The following is a 17,460-nucleotide window of genomic DNA, read 5'->3' as shown; positions in this document are numbered from 1 at the left end:
TATTAAAGGCTTTTTCTTGGCAATCTTTCTCCATAAAGCTAAAAATACTGTTAAAAAAAAAAGTTAAAAGGTTTTCATTAATGTTACATTCCCCAGCCATATACTCCTACTGTTAAGATACTTATTTATAACATCCACCTTTGAAAAATTCCACATATTTTTACAAAAATATTTGTTGAAATAAAAGGGTGCACTATAAATATTGATTTGATTTTTAAAGACTTCTCAGCTAACTCCATTTACTAACCTAATCTTGTTCCCTCATAGTAGAAAAAGAATTTACACCTCTACCTAGATAAGCAAACAGGCAGCAGTGAGGCTGCAGTAGTAACTGGGACAGTAGATCATGTCAGATCTGTGACACACCTCTGTAATAACGTATTTAAGAAGGGAAAATAGTTGCTGTGGAACAGAAACTGCAGCTGGAGAGAGGAGTGAGAACATGTGACAGAAACCCCTCTGCAGACAGCAAGGTCAGTGAAGAAGGGGGGGAAGGAGGTGTGCCGGAGGAGGGGATGCCCCTGCAGCCTGTGGTGAGACGTCAGGCTGTCCCCCCCCAGCCCATGGAGGGGAGCGGGGGAGCAGATGCCCACCTGCAGCCCGGGGAGGACCCCACAACGGAGCAGGTGGATGACCCTGACGATGGCCGTGACTCCATGGGAAAGCCTGCGCTGGAGCAGTCTGTGACTGAAGGACTGCAGCCCATGCAAAGGATCCACGCTGGAGAAGTTCATGAAGAACTGCAGCCTGTGGGAAGGACCCATGTTGGAGAAGTTAATGCAGGACTGTCTCCCATGGGAGGGACCCCACGCTGGAGCAGGGGCAGAGTGAGGAGTCCTCCCCTTGAGGAGGAAGGAGCAGTAGAGACAAGGTGTGATGAACTGACCCCAACCCCCATTCCCCATTCCCCTGTGCTGCTGGTGGGGAGGAGGTAGAGAAAATCAGGAGTGGAGTTGAGCTGGGAAGGAGGGAGGAGTGGGGTGAAAGTGTTTTTAAGATTTGATTTGTCATTACCCTACTCTTCTTTGATTGGTAATAAATTGAGTTAATTTTCCCCAAGTTGAGTCTGTTTTGCCCATGACAGTAATTGGTGAGTGATCTCTCCTGTCCTTATCTCAACCTAGGAGCCTTTTGTTATATTCTCCCTCCCCTGTCCAGTTGAGGAGGGGAAGTGATAGAACGGCTTTGGTGGGCACCTGGCATCCAGCCAGGGTCAACCCACCACACTTATCCATAGACTTATTTGATTTTATTTAGGGACAGGATAAAACAGTCTTACCTTTCCACAGAGTAAACGCGCTTTGGAGACACACACAGTTCAAACGTAACTCTTTGTATTATGAAATCAGTATCAGTGTTACTGTTTACACTTAACAGTTTTCAAATGACAGATTTTTCTTCTTATAGATGACAACTGACAGATATACATACCCTGTAGTGCTACAGGGATAGCTGTTAAAGCTCCATACCTGAACTCACTTATGTTCAGCTCTACAGACCTCAGCAGTAGCACCACCCACCTCCCTATATACATTCAGGGACTTCAGGAGGAAAAGAGCTAGAAAAACATTTTATGCATAACTTCAGTGATCTTCTAAAAATACTGTTGCATAAAGAAATTATGTACAGCTTTTCCCCAAAGCAGCAGCGATATCATTGCATACCTATTGCAAATACAGACCCACTCCCTATTCCAATGGAAGAGCTGGGTTCATCTGGAAAGCAACATCAACAGCCACTTCCAACAGCTCTGCAGAAAACACTACACCTCATTTCAACCTCACTGTTCATAACGGATGCAGCTATTACTACAAGTTTAAATTAATCCCTAGGCATTGTTATGTGGCAAGACCACCAGGTACATTTAGAGAAAAAGTAAGGCTATAGCTGAGAAGCCAAGAGCCCAGCATCAGTTACCAGACATGATGTTTGAAGTGTTAAATGCACTTAACTGTAAACCCAGCATGAGCTTATAGAGCTGCATTCAGGAAAGAAAAAAAAAAATTTTACTTGCAAACCGAGCAGAATTCCCAGTTCCAGCCTGCGTCAGCTACAATTGCACAGAGCTACTCTACCTAAACACACGTAACAACTATTTTTCAGACACTTTCCTTTTAGAAAGTTTTTGAAAATCATTGTATACACAAAGGACTGTGGTGGCCTTGGCGACCTGCCGGCCACCTGCCCAGCCGCTCTCTCGCTCCCCCTTTTCAACAGGATGTGGGAGAAAATAAGATTGAAAAGCTTGTGGCTCAAGTTAAAGATAGGGAGATCCCTCACCAATTACCATCACTGGCAAAACAGGCTCAACTTGGGGAAAACTAATTTAATTTACTGCCAATTAAAATAGAGTTGGCTAGTGAGAAACAAAGACTAATTAAAACCACCCCTTCCCTCTTCCCAAGCTCAACTTCACTCCTTCATTCTCAACTCCCCTACCTCTTTCCCCGTGAGCAGCACAAGGGGATGGGGAGTGGAGGTTGGAGCCAGGCTATAACAGCTCCTCTCTGCCACTCCTTCCTCCTCACACTTTTCCCCTGCTCCAGTGCAGGTTCTTCCCACAGAGCACTGTCCTTCACACACTGCACCAGCATGGGTCCCCTCCACATGCTGCGGTCCTTCAGAATAAACCTGCTCCAGCAAGGGCTCTCCATGGACTTCAGCTTCCTTCAGCAAATACCCACCTGCTCCAGCACAGGGTCCTCCCCGGGCTGCAGGGTAGATACCTGTTCCACTGTGATCTCCCCCAGGGGAATCTCTGCTCCAGTGCCTGGAGCACAATCTCTGCCTCCGCCTTCTCCCACCTTGCTGTTCACAAGGCTGTTTCTCACACATTTTCTCCTCTACATTCCTCACTGGCATCCAGCATTTTGCCCTTTCTTAAATACACTTTCCCCAAGGTGCCACTGTCTTGGCTGAGGGGCTCAGCTGTGCCCTGCAGTGGGTCCACTGGAGCCAGCTGCATCTGGCACAGGGCACCCTGGCCTTTCCTCACAAAGAACAGCCCTGCAGCCCACCGCTGCCAGCACCTGGCCACCCACAGCCAGTACAACCGTACTTGCTGAAGGGAAAAAAAAGGATGGCTGAGAATGACTTTGCTGAGAAAAGATGCACTTATGAAACCGCATCAAATACGATGGATTTACACAGGTGTTCATGAGCCCCAAATCTGGATTCCAGCTTTAGAGAGCCAACGAAGGCAGACAGGCACCATTTTGCAAGGTGAGACAGATTTTTGTTTATAGATGCTCTAAGCAAACTGGGCCTGTAGCCATCAAAACCAGACTCTGCAAAGCCACCCTTCAGTCACTCATGGTGCAAGGCAGGGGAGAGAAAAAACAGAACTTGATTTCTTTTGACAACTTCAGCCAAATTCAGTGAAGCTTCAAAAACACCAGTGTTACATCTATGTGTAACGAAGAGCCAAGTAACAAAGGCTTGACTCAGCTGTGCTATCTACGTCCAACACTGGGTTTGCCTCATGACATTTTACATAGGCTTACATTTCACGTCTGCACATCCATACAAAAACACTTAAAGGATAATTGTCACTGCGTAAGAATACTCGAGCAATGCATGATGAGTACAATATAGTAAAACAGACAATGATAGTTTTGATAAAGTCTGATTATAAAAGCTCTCCAGGTCCTTTAGTGATCAGTGGTGCAGTGCTGTGCTACAACTCCAAACACCCAGGAAGCTCGCTGAAGTGATTGGCAATATATTGGACACCTCTCAGAGACTTCAGAAGGCCTTCTACCACATCACCTGCAAATGCAGTCACCAGAATTATTTTAAGTGCTGTGTCTGTAGGGAAAAGCCTTCAAAGTTAACTCCCCCACACTTTTACTTATATTATTTGGATCTTTTAAAAATGTGTTTGTTTATGCTTATAAAAATCTTGCAGGAAGAGAAGAGTCATAACTGTCCTAACATTAAAAGGGAAATGAACACAGCTATACATTTTTACATACAACTTCTGTCAATACACGCTCTGTAATATCAAAAACAAATTCAAGAAGCTTTTGCTGAAGGTTTCTGGTACATAAGTATCATTAACCCGCTGAAGACCAAATATGTCCTACACACATGCACTAAAACTGCATGGTTTCAGTGGAGTCCTTAAACCTTGGGAGGTAGTTTTAAATTTAAACAAGTATCTATTGTCATGGGAATATCTTCTTCCCATAGGTTTATTTAAGCAGCTTAACTGGCTTTATTTGGATGCTACCTGAACAAGTACAGACATTGCACAGTTATCAGTATCAAACTGCAGGAGGCATCTGTTAGCAGTACCATCAGAGACAAAAACAGGCCAAGCCATTCTACTTGTCCACACCTCCTAAAGTATAGGGAAGACTATGTATTTTTTCCGTGTTTATTTATGTACGTATGACATCTTTAAGGATTAAAATCATGCGCAATGGTATTGCTTTGTCTCCTAGGAGACCAGCAAATCTGTTTATAAGCAACTATACCTAGACATAAGGAAGAAGCTGCCAAGAAGTAACTGCATGTAGGAAGAAAGTTCCTATTCAAAAAAAATTAAGGCAGACAGAAATCACAGCCTTAGACAGGCAAGACATCTAGGAGGTGGATTACCAAACTCAAATCTAAACAGAAAGGATTAACACACCAACCACCTGTTAATTCTCTCATGAGTACTGCAGATTAACTCAACAATAATCAATGAGGACAGAGGGATTAATGACTAATGAAAACACCACACCCAGCCAGAAATTTTAACTGAAATGATTTTATGTTTACAGTATAACCAAAGCTGCAACTGCAGCTCTTGCAGACACACTCAGCTTAAGCTTATCCAGAAAAAACAGTTCATGAATCAACAGCTGCATGAAGCTCAACACATGCTAGAAAAACCTGACCAGGCACCAACCAAGAACTTCAGGTGGCTAAACTGGGCTGATCGTGGGGCAACACCATCAGTGTCCAAGCCAGCAAGGCTCCTACTGCCCTTCTGACAAGCCCTGAAGCATACTCAGCTCCTGTACAATTGGTAGTATACCAGGTCACCGCCCCTTGGGATCGGACTAGAGCTGGTCTGAAGTCAGTTCCCCCAAAACACTGTCCTCAACACCAGCCATTTCATCCCGCAAATCCATTCCCCTTGCATTATGCTACCTGCTTATGCAGGCAAGGCTCTTTCTGCTGCCTCGTTCATTTTGTAGGAACAAGATTTCTGTGAAAATTCTTTCTTCATATCAGGCTCATCACAGAAGTATAGGACCCTTTTTCCAGAAGCTGCACACAAGAAGTTTTAGTGTCAAAATAACTTTCCTGCAACACAATCTATTAAAGCTTCCAAATGGAAAGAATTAAATGAAAGGTATTAATGTAACTACAGGTAGATCACTAGCATTAAAGTAATTTGTTCATAAAAATAGCAGGGGGTTTTGTTTGTTTTAAAGAAATTTAAAAAGCATGCAAAATTTCAGTAACTGCAACTAGCTACAGGCGAGACACTGGCACACACTTACTTTGAAAAATGTTCCCAACTTCTCCTGGATTAGAGCCCAAGTCCTCAGAGATGTTTAGTTTGCTAATTCCAATTCTTTGTTTTCCAGTGACAGATCTATGACTTAATGTATCTACATTTGTCATCTGCAGTTTCTGCAATTTACTTTCTTCTTAATTTAATTACCATGCCAAAAAACACTACTTATGAGTGTCATTTTGGGAAAGCAGACCTGGAATGAAAGTGCTTTAGCTCCTACAGCTATAAAACGTGTCTCTACCTGCTTGTAAGTCACCAGGGCAGATATAGCTGTAAGGCTATTCCTCTGTTGCGCACAAGGTACAATGCCACAGTTCCTGGCATAGCTGCTCTCTTGGGTAGCATGCAGGTGAGGTAACGCAGGGCTGTAACAGCAGGGCTTGCGCCTCTCAGCTGTTTGAGTCATTACCAACATACCAAAGTTCAGATGTACTTCTTTTCCTCACTCGCAAACAAGCTTACACCTAAAGTGCCTGATGGTGTGGCTTTTAAGTTTTTATGCATTTTTAACATACTTCTTCCTTCATTTTGTGGCTAATGGCCCTGTTAACACAATGCAAAGAGTAACATACTTAGAAGCATAAAGGTTATTGAACACTATGTTCAGAAGATTTTCCCCTAGTACACCTCATCATACCTTAACTGAACCTCTCTCCTCCTCCTCCTTTCACACCCTTAGCCTACCTGTAACTCTCCTACTTTAACTGTAGGACCACTGCTGTCTGAATGTAAGTAACCCTTAAAGTTTCAGCCACTAGTTATTACCTCTGATGAGAATTTAAAACTAAGCATGCTGAGTTTGGATAGAAGCAAACCAGGGGAGACCACAAAAACAGGTGCCAGGAGGGAAGATAATAGCATAGAGTGATAGCACTGTAAACCACTATTAATATTCTTTAAGTCTTCTTTCTGAGAAGACCAGATGCCATGCAACTACCTTAACGCATACTCAGTGTCAACATATATACGGTCTCTCAGCAGAATTCAGTGCAACCCTGAGCCCACACTATAATTTCAATACACTGTCTGTGGTTCAGCAAACTCAAGAACTCAATGAAACTCAAGAAAGTCAATGACTGTCACCACTCTGCAATGACCAGTAAGTGATATGCCCAAGTTTACCACCTTGCTGTTTCAGCTAATCAGTCTGTAATGTAGACCCACATTTTCTGAAAGTATGTACAGCCAACCCAATATGCAGTACTCTGCTGTGGAGCTGCACCAACGAAATCAATGGACTTAGCTTTGGAACATATCCTCCAGTAGTGTAATGTGTTAACATCACCAGTATTTGAACAAACAGGAAGGGGAAGGAACCACTGATAACAGGTTAAAACACAGCCAGAAAGTTTACATTAGCCCATCTACTTATCAAAACTATAAAGACCCAGCTGAGCTGAAGGATTTCCCTGTGACATTTTGTAAACCATCTATTCTGATAGCTAGCTCAGAACAAAATATATCAGGCACAATTTGCCATGCCCTTCCCTGTCATGTACTATGCACAAAACCTGAAACACAGCATGAAAGACATCTGAGACATTTTTGTTATATGGTCTGAATAACAGCTTTACAATGAAAGCATCCACTGAGCCATAGCTACAGCATTATTACATTCTAGTAAAAGTTTCCTGAGGTAACAATGAAAATCAAATTAGCATTTTAGTGCAGTAGTTCATCTGCTTCATTCACGCACAGCTCTCTTCCTCAGGAAGAGAATGGGATCATTAATAGTCCAGGTGCAATTAACTATATAGTCCTACTAGCACGGCAGCATGGCCTCACAAAGGAATTTTGTCACTCTGTATATAAGCACTACTCTCTAGGAATTAAAATTAAATAAAAAAACCAAAAAGGATAAACTGAGATATACATAGTTGTTACAACAAGACACTGCAAAACGTGTCTAATACACAAGTTTCTCTGCCAGGCAACAGGGAATTAATTTTTCTTGGCTACACAGGTTGCCATCCTATAATCAGTTATTTTCATCCACACATAATTTAGGAAGAGGTTTTTGTAGCTTGCATATGGCTTCTTTCCTTTTTTGCTTCTCTTGGAAGTCACTTCCAGAGTGGTTTGATCAGAAAAGCAAAAACAAAATTTCTCTTTTTCTAGTTCAAGACTGTAGGTGATATCAATTAAGAAAGAAAAAAGTATTGCATTCATCCCTGGTTCCCACTTGAAATGTAGAGGCACTCAGTAAAGAAACCTGTGGCAAGGGCTACCAGGCTATTTATACAGCAGAACACTTGAGCTTTAACCCTTGACATACTTGTAACTCATCTCTGAACAGCACAAATTCATCGACTTAGTTACATTTGTAAAGGAGGGGAAAGTATTCATCCCACTGTTCCCTAGCTAGAGCAGGACAGTCTTTCAGCTGGGAAGTCTGATGAGAGCATCCCTTTCAGCTAGGAAAGGATAAGTAAAACTTTACGTGGCTCAGTAAACCCAAAAGCTAAGACAGGTTCCTGACTTGATTTCAAAGCGGAGTTTGTTTGCCAGCACTCCCCCACATTTTTCACCTTTTCAGGGAGCTTGTCCTCAAGTAGCTTGGTGGGTTGACCCTGGCTGGACGCCAAGTGCCCACCAAAGCCGTTCTATCACTCCCGCTCCTCAGCTGGACAGGGGAGAGAAAATATAACAAAGAACTTGTGGGTCGAGATAAGGACAGGAGAGATCACTCACCAATTACCGTCACGGGCAAAACAGACTCAGCTCGGGGAAAATTAACTCAATTTATTACAAATCAACCAGAGTAGGGTAATGAGAAATAAAACCAAATCTCAGAACCCCTCCACCCCTCCCTTCTTGCCGGGCACAACTTCACTCCTGGATTCTCTACCTACCCCTGCCAGTGGCACAGGGGAATGGGGTTTACGGTCATTTCATCACACGTTATTTCTGCTGCTTCATCCTCCTCAGGGGGAAGGCTCATCACACTCTTCCCCTGCTCCAGCGTGGGGTCCTTCCCATGGGAGACAGTCCTCCATGAACTTCTCCAACATGGGTCCTTCCCACAGGCTGCAGTCCTTCACAAACTGCTCCAGCGTGGGTCCCTTCCATGGCCTGCAGTCCTTCAGGCACAGACTGCTCCAGTGTGGGTCCCCTGCAGGGTCACAAGTCCTGCCAGAAAACCTGCTCCAGCGTGGGCTCCTCTCTCCATGGGGCCACAGGTCCTGCCAGGAGTCTGCTCCAGTGTGTGCTTCCCATGGGGTCACAGCCTCCTTCCAGAAACCACCTGCTCCGGCGTGGGGTCTTCCACGGGCTGCAGGTGGAGATCTGCTCCACCGTGGACCTCCCTGGGCTGCAGGGGGACAGCCTGCCTCACCGTGGTCTTCCCTACGGGCTGCAGGGGAATCTCTGCTCCGGCACCTGGAGCATCTCCTCCCCTTCCTTCTTCACTGACCTGGGCGTCTACAGGGTTGTCTCTCACATATTCTCACTCCTCTCTCCAGCTGCCATTTCTGTTTGTCCAGCAACTTTTTTTTCCCTTCTTAAATACATTATCACAGAGGCGCTACCACTATCGCTGATGGGCTCGGCCTTGGCCAGCAGTGGGTCCGTCTTCGAGCCGGCTGGTATTGGTTCTGTCGGACACAGGGGAAGCTTCCAGCAGCTTCTCACAGAAGCCTCCCCTGCAACCCTCCCCCCCGCCCCCCACCAAAACCTTGCCACACAAAGCCAATACAAGTAGCTGCACCTTTTTTCCTTTCCCCTCTATCATTGCACAAAGGGCTACCAGCATTTCATGATTTTAAGCACAAGTCTCTCATCAGTCATATATATTAAAACTCAATACCACGCAACTATTAAAACCATGTTTCAAAAAGAATTTTAAACTCCACAGCTGCAAGAGAAGAGCTGAAAAAACACAAATCTGAAGGCTGAATCAACAAGTGATAAAAATTTGGGGGGTGGGACTACAACGTATTTGAAGCCCACACCGCTGTTTTTAAAGGTGCTTAGCAATAGCATGGACAGTACTGTTTGTGATACCGTTAACACTGAGAAGCTCCCAAAATAAGCTAAAATGCCACTGTGCTTGGTACCGTACAAAACAAACAAACAAAAAGAGACAAAACAAAAAAAACCAAAAATATTTGTTCTTCATCCTTTTCTCTTTCACTTGTCAAGCTGTTAAAAAGACTGGAATTTCTCTTGGAGTCAGAGCCTGAACAGGTCATTTCCCAACCCAGCAGCAGAACAGGCAGAACCTGCCTCATTGAAGTTCTCAGTAACAGGCATCTGCTTCACCGTATTGGGCATGTGAGAAAGCCTTCAGCCTGGTGTCAGAGCAATTCTGCCTAAGGAAGCTTTAACAGAAAACTTCAAAGACTTTGTTCACCTCAATCTTCTGACATTCAACACACCCCTTTTTCATAAGTCCCCAAATTCTGCATTTTAGGTTTTTGCCTCTAAAATAAGGGCAAGTATTTTCTTCTCATGCTTTGTACAGAAGGGCATTACTGGTTAATGTTTGCCAGCTCCAGGTAACCCAAATAGCAAGATCAGAAACCAAGTAATTGATATGTATTAATGCTTCAACATGGCAGTCTGAGATCACAGTTGTGCTTTGGGGGTAGGGGGAAAGAGTGCATAATATGCAACAAAACCAAGAGGAAAGTTACCCCATTACATGGATTATTGCAGTAACAGGCTGTCTGGCTGCTCAGCTTGATAGCTCGAGGACCTTCTCACTTGCACTGCACTTGACAGTGCTCGTATTTTATGCCTCGAGACTTAAGACTCTTTTATCCCTTTGTGTAAACTCAACTTTACATAAGCTGTTACTGCTAGCAGAGCAGCCCCATCATATGGAGCTTCCTCATAGTACTGGAGTAGCACCACATTGTTATGTTTACTGACATTCAGTTCAAAGCAGCTTACATCTAGCCAAAATGCTGTCAAAGGCAGCAGACTATGCTGGACTTAGGCCATCATCCTTCTACAGAGCTGCAGCTTTTCAGAAAAGATGTTTCTCTACATTTGATTACACAGTTGAACACACAGATACTAAGGGATCCTGAAGATTAAAATTTAAAGGGTGCAAAAGGCCCACTCAAACATTTTTGCAAATGCATTCAAATATTGGTTTTAAGATTAATTATGAGGTCCTCACCCACCTCCTTCCAGGAGGACTTTAAGTAGCTAAATAGTTTTGGGACATGAAAACAGATATGCAACTCAGTGTACGAACCTGCTTCTTCAGCTTTCGCTTACTCCAAGTGAGAAGGGAGATGCTCTACTTACAGGCTTATTTATACCCACCAAACATCTTGAAAAGAAGCTCCAGAGAGCTGCAAACATTACTATTGTACAGATAATCTAAAACCTCAAGCAACAGCACACAGCTGTATTAGATAAAGCCCTCAACCACGTGTGTCTCCTTGTCCCAGTTTATTTCTGAGATAATAAGCGTGCATATCAAGCATGCACCTTAAAGGCCTATCCTGCACACAGGAAGTTTAAAGTAGGAGACAAACATACATTTTTTCATACTAAAAGCAAATCAAGAAAGTGTTTTACATGACTGTTGAGACAGCCCTACACACTTAAAGGGTAAAGTATTTAAATTTATAGGTAATTTATCACAAACATACCTAAAAAGTAAAGGCAATACTGTTTCTCTGGCTCATGTGACACAAGAACAGTTTTGTGGCTGCTCTAGGCTAGATGAGTGTTTATTTAATCCCACTGCAATCATTTTAATCCTGAGAAGTATACATTTTATGACTGCATTACTATTCCTTAGGACAGTCTAAGGATCACACTCTAGCAATTAGGCAATTCATCTTTAGGTAGCTGTAACATTCAGGGTGTACTACAACAGGGAATGATTCATCACTGTCAGAGACAAAAAAGTCTGAAACAATTAAAAGAAAAATCTGTGCTATCTCCCACATGGTCTAAGCATGTCCCACAGTTAGTACTTCAGCAGGACAAGCAGGAGGGGAAAGAGAAAGGTAACAAAAACACTACTAATTAGGTCATAGTGACACTTCGACAGAACTAACACTGCCATCAGTTCACACACTCTTTGCTTACTTTATCCCAAAGCATTTTGATTTCCACCCCTCCCCCAAGTTACACTACAGTTTTGTTGGGGTGAAGATCTGGCTGACAATCTGTAACGCTGGAGATACGGTAGCTCTCTAGTGGACATATGCTTAAGGACAAATGTGTGGAAGAGCAGCTTTTAGAGCAATACTTTCTTTATCACCCTCTTCACCTTGCTATGAGTACTTTCATGACAGAATCGTAGCTTCCCAGTAATTAATTCTCACCATACAGTCCTCCTGAAGCCACAACAGATTGCAACACGAACAGCAAGAAGGCAGATTCAGGAGGAGTTAGCAGCAACAGAAAAAGCTTTTGCACTTCTCACTCCGTACAGTGAAGTATCTTTTTTAATACAGCATATACATCAACTAGAGATTAGGAGAAAATGTACAATAATCAGCTTCAAAGGTCAGTGGACATTTTTCATGAGAAATACTGTCTTTTCATGCTGTTCATCATCCTTTCAGCACAGTATCAACTCTGATAGCCACTTCAGTGCCAAACACTTAATTTACAGAGCAAGAACTGAAATTATGAGAAAAAAATACCATATCTTCCCCTTTTTTTTGTGGGTGGTTTTATTTGGGGGCGGGGGGGGGGGTAAAACATCTAAAATAATGAAGAGGACTCACTACGGTAATTCGGAACTGGCAGGTTCAGAAGCTTTTGGATCCATTCGAAACCAAGACAGTTGTGCTGTATCGCAAAGCAGTATTCTCTCTGAAAGACTACTCATGTTGATTTGCTGCTCTGCTCTGGTAAGCAATGAGTATTCCCAGTTACTGTGACAAAGTTTGTACAAAGATAAGCTCTTTCAGTAGGTCAGCTGACAGAGGTGGAAGAGAGAGACAACTCTAAGACACACAATTTAACCTTCAGATCCTTGGGATTACTGTTGTAGTTAAAGAATCCATAGCTTGCCTTCATCCTCTTCTTAAGAAACAAGATTAACCCAAGTGAGCTCTCACCAAAAAACACTAAGATTTGGAAGCCACCATCAAAAAAGCATATCCCATGCTGGACTGAAAGACTACAAAACGTTTTGAATGGGAGAGACTAATGCAGCCAATGACATTTGGCACCATTTGCCTCAATAAACCTCGTAAAACATGTTTCCTGTTCACAGTCACTTTTTTTGCCAAAAGGAAGACTACAGTAGAGAAGACAGAAACACAACAGAAAGGAAAATGAGAAGATCCTGGGGGGTTTTTGCATTTATCCCTTTCCCCATAATCCTGGTCTGGTATTGACTACCCACAATGTAGAAGCAGCCAGATGACAACAGAAAACATGCTGTTGCCCAGCCTTGACTCCTCCCTTTACAGTCTGGAAAACACTCTTTCCAAGAAGAAGACTTGTAAAGAGAATACAGACTAATCCTTAGAAAAATAAACAACGATGCCATGTCAGGAAAATGAACTGTCCTCTATGCAGTGTTTGCCTCGAGTGCCCTTCACCATGCAATCCCATCCTGCCTGCTTCTGTCAGCAGCCAGCCACTCACCTCACAAGAGCATAGGCAAATAATCTGCTCCAATTCATTTGAATTTCAGGTGTTTACTATCCACAGCGCTACAACGCACTGATGTTCCAAAGCAAAGTACTTCCCACGTGAAGTTGAAGCCATGTTTAACTCTCATGTGTCTAAGATCTCAGAGTAAGATGTCAAAAACACTTCAGTAACTGATGGCCCTAATCATGTAAACTATCATTTGTTCTTGTTTACATGAAATGAGAGACTGCTTTTCTTTGCTTATTGGGGGGTGACAGTCCCTTTGACAGTCCCTTCCCCATTCACCTCCAGAAATTAACTCTTTCAGATGTGATACTCTGAAGATGAGTTATCAAGTTTTCAGTTCTACTCTTTTTGATAGAATAGAAATGTTCACATCGTTCTCAGAAAAAGACATAAAACTCGTAATGGACCACAAACCATAAAAGAGCAGCCTGGGCTATGTAAACAGTAACACCACTCAAGAGACCTCTGAAATAATCCTTCTGTTCTAGTCAGCTCTGGCAAGGCCTAAATTTGAGTATGGCATCCTGGTTTTTGATGTCATGCTTCAAGACAGATGTGGACTCTTTCCAGCTGGTCACAAGACAGCAATGAGAATGATCATATGTCCAGAAATGCAGTCTATAAGGGAAAGCCTTATAGGATTGATTAAAGCCACTGCTGTTGTTTCATCTAAAGAAGAGGTCCAGGAGGAGACAAGATCAGAGTTGTCAAGTATGTCATATACAATGTCACAGGAGAATAAATAGTTCTACTGGACTACCACATAAAGTAGTAACACATATGGGAAAATATGCATGTTTTATAATTACCCATTCATAGATTTAGTTTGAAAATATGTTTTATGTCATGGCTTTGAAGAATTTACTGAGAACTAAAGTAGCAGCAAGAGAGGTATCAGGACAATCTGTTTCACTGCTGTCTAGAGGATACGGAACAGCCATGACAACAGATTCAATTCTGCTATGTTGGCAAGAGAAACAAGGACAGGGCAAGAGGAGAAATGAAACCTGGAAGAGCAGGATCAAGCACTGGGGATCTCTAAAACCAAAAGAGCTCAGAAACAGAACACTGCAGAGAATATCAAAATTTTCATTATTTGACAGTAATTAGATGGGATGTCAATGTGAAAACAGTATCTTCAAGCACTTCTCTCAATGTTACACTTTTGGCAGGTAGCAAGTAAAGAAAGCCTGAAATCATCTGTACGTTCATCTCAGACCTTAGTCTTCCCTTTCTCCACTACCCTTGAAGGTTTCAGTGTGCAAGTAACATAGATGCGCTCTCAGTTTTAAATTAACATGCATTCATTTATGTCTGCACTCTAATGCATTGTGGTGTCCTTGCACAAAAAGATTATGATTATACAGGTGGATTTGTCAGGTGGCTCTGCAGGCAGGCAGGAATTCAGCTGCAAGCACTAACTACAAGAAAATGGAAGGATGGGCAAAACCAAAGCACAAAACACACAAAAAAGATTGGTTTCAGAGACCAAAGGAATCTAGCAGGGAGGAATAAATGGGAGGGAAGAAGGCTACATATTCTAAGCAATCTTTCCCACTGCATTAAAATGAGTTTATGCCTCTAGCATTACCAACTGCAGGTGAGGCATCAGATTGCCCATGTAGAATTTCCAAAGTCCAATGAATGCAATGTTGACTTCTTTTGGGCTTACCTTCCCTGTACTTTCAACTCAAAAAGTGCCTGCAATTCATCTCCAAAGCACACACAGAAATAGCCTTAACCAGAAATTAACTGGTCTGCCAATAGCTGTGATTTCAGCTAACTGAACAGACACCCTTTGTGTATTTCTACACAGTATTTTGCAGGCTTACCAACCGAGCACCAAACCAACTAGACACCACCTAGCTGTGCTAAGCACAGCCCCCAGACCACACATACAAGACCTGCCAAGAAGCAGGATATATTAATTACCTACCAGTGAGCACCATGCTAACAGCAGCTACAGACCTCCTACTCAGTTCAGTGAATAAAGCAAGTTCACATCTCTATTAAAAAAAATAAATTATGTGGATATATCCACATTCATTCTACTACTATCATAAATGCACTTTGCTGTAAATACATTCCACCCTTTGTGGGGTCATGGAGTCGAAACAGACCAGGAAAGTGGTCCAAGGTTGAGTATTCAAAGAAAAAAAAAAGGGGGAGGATAGAGAAAGTTATATTTAGATCCAATTCACCATGCTGTCCTACAGTTCTATCAATTCAACAGAGGAGGCACCAGGGAATGAAGGGGAAAACAGGAGCTATATAAACAGCCATTACTGTGGAGACAAACATTCCTGGCAACCACAGCTTAACTAGTTGCAAATAACTTCAGCCAGCGCTTCACAGATATTCCTTTAAAAGTGCCAGGGTCTTCAAAAAAAAAACCTTTGCATATCCAGCCGCATAAAGGCGCAGAATAAAGAACCACCACCTAAGAGCAAATATAAAAGCTGACCACAACAAAAGGCAAGTCAGCCGCTCAACTAAGACATACAGAATATTATGTGCCGAGCCGAAGTAAAGCAGCAGCCAGACACAAGAATGTGCTTGGTTTGGGGGTCACGGCAAGAAACACCTTTAAGGAGTACGAACCATGCAACAAGGGGGAACGGGGCGGGGGGGGGGGGATCGGTCTCAGACACAAAAGGCTCACTTTGCTCTAACATAGTGGGGGTTTTGTTTTTAAGAGTGCCGTTAGAAGGTATTGCAGACAGATCTGGAGGGGAGGGAACAGCATGCATATCCGCGTATCACGCTACAGATGTATCACCCACAGAGCTCCTCCATAATCCACAGCCTCTCGTTAGCTCTCCCAAGAGGATTAGTGTACTTTAGGGGCTTGCCCATCACTTCCGTCTGACGTTGAAGAGTTTGCTTTAGAACAACGCTACCCAAAGGTGACACGCTACAAAAAACAAGGCTTCCCGAAACAAAAAAACACCCCCTCCGTACAAAAACCCTCAGTACCGGCCAGAAGGGGCGAGAGCCGGGGCAGCAGGAACAAGAACGCCCCGGGGTGACCAGGCGAGGTGACGCGAGGGGCTGCACCCCGGCGGGCACGAAGCCGCTCCGCGCCGCGGGGCGCACCTCCGCCTCCCGCCCCGGGCGGGGGCTCCCGGCTCGGCCCCCGCGCCTCCGGGCGGGAGAAGCAAGCGCCGCCGCCCCGGCCCCGCGCACCTCCTCATCCCGCTCCTCCAGCGAGGCGTCGTCCTCCGCCCGCCCGCCGGGGCTCGCCCGCTCCTCGCCCGGCCGCCGCCGCCGCCCCGCCGCCGCCGCCGCCGCGCCGCCGGGGGCCGCCGCCAGCCCGCCGCCGCCAGGCTCCCCCTCCTCGGAGAGAGTTTCCGAGCCGGAGGAGGAGCCGGAGCAAGAGGAGCCGACGTGGCCGGCGCCCCGCGGCCGCTCCGGGGACGCCGAAACTTTCTCAGCCATGGCCGGGGGCTCAGAGCCGCGCCGCCCGCATGCCCCGCCGCCGGTAGCCCCGCGGCCGCTCCCCCCCCGCCCCACAGAGCGCAGCGTGGCGGCGGCGGCGATCCCCGGGCCCGGCCGGCTACCGCGCTCCCGGGCGGCGGGTGGTGCCTGCGGGCGGGGCGGGGCGGGGCCGGGCCGGGCCGGGCGGAGCCAATGGCGCGGGGAGGGGGGCGGGCCCGGCGCCGCGCGCCGAGGGAGGGCGGCAGGTACCGGGGCGGGAAGGGGAGGGGAGGGGGCTGCCGCCGCGGGGACCCGGCGGCTCCGGTGGCGGAGCGGTGTGAGGGCGGCGCGGGCCGCAGCGGGCTGGGTCCGCCTGCGGGCGAGGGGAGGGTGCGAGGGACGGGGGACGCCTCAGGCTGCCCCTCGTCGCGAGCGGAGGCAGGGGAGAAGCCGCGACGCCCCGGGGCTGCCGGTCCCTGTCCCCGGCAGCCCGGTCCCGCCGCCTGCCCCGGTCGAGGGAGGCGGCCGGCGGCAGCCCGCGGCGCGGAGAGGGCAGCGGCGTCTGCCAGAGGCCGCGGGCGGCCGGGGTCGGCGCGGCGGGCGGCGGGCAAGGTGCGGCGCGGCGGGGGCGGGGGCAGCGGCACGGCGCGCCCGGCTGCGCTCCGCGGCGGGGCGATGCCGGCGGTTAAGTAGGGGCAGGGGTTTCGCATGACAATAGGGTTTTCTACGCCCCTCTTCCTTCAAAAAGGAGCTATCGGCAGTTCATCGCAGCGGCTGTGCCAGCTTCGTGTCGAGTGCGAAAGGCTACGGACGCCTGGTTATGATCTTGCAGCAAACCGAGTCCCTTCGGGTGTTCGACTTTGAAACGGGCACTGACACTGGGATTTGTGGCCAGGCTTTCAGAGGCGTTGCAGCCGAAGCAGATCACAGGAGTTAGGCACCCG

The 17,460-nt window shown here is 45.8% G+C and overlaps 1 protein-coding gene across 1 annotated transcript in view; it reads right to left on the bottom strand.

The window, feature by feature from the left end:
* The window catches only part of MAST4 (microtubule associated serine/threonine kinase family member 4), a 310,167-nt gene extending 293,548 nt beyond the window's left edge, over window positions 1-16,619 (bottom strand). Inside the window, exon 1 of the mRNA XM_075021547.1 lies at window positions 16,286-16,619. Coding sequence (XP_074877648.1) covers window positions 16,286-16,537 — 252 coding nt within the window. The 5' untranslated portion in view covers window positions 16,538-16,619. The remainder of the gene's footprint in view (window positions 1-16,285) is intronic.
* Window positions 16,620-17,460: the final 841 nt, after the last annotated feature.

The sequence above is a fragment of the Buteo buteo genome, chromosome Z (assembly GCF_964188355.1).
Source record: "Buteo buteo chromosome Z, bButBut1.hap1.1, whole genome shotgun sequence".
Lineage (NCBI taxonomy): Eukaryota > Metazoa > Chordata > Aves > Accipitriformes > Accipitridae > Buteo > Buteo buteo.
The sequence above is the reverse complement of the archived record's forward strand: the minus strand, read 5'-3'. Positions and strand labels throughout refer to the sequence as shown.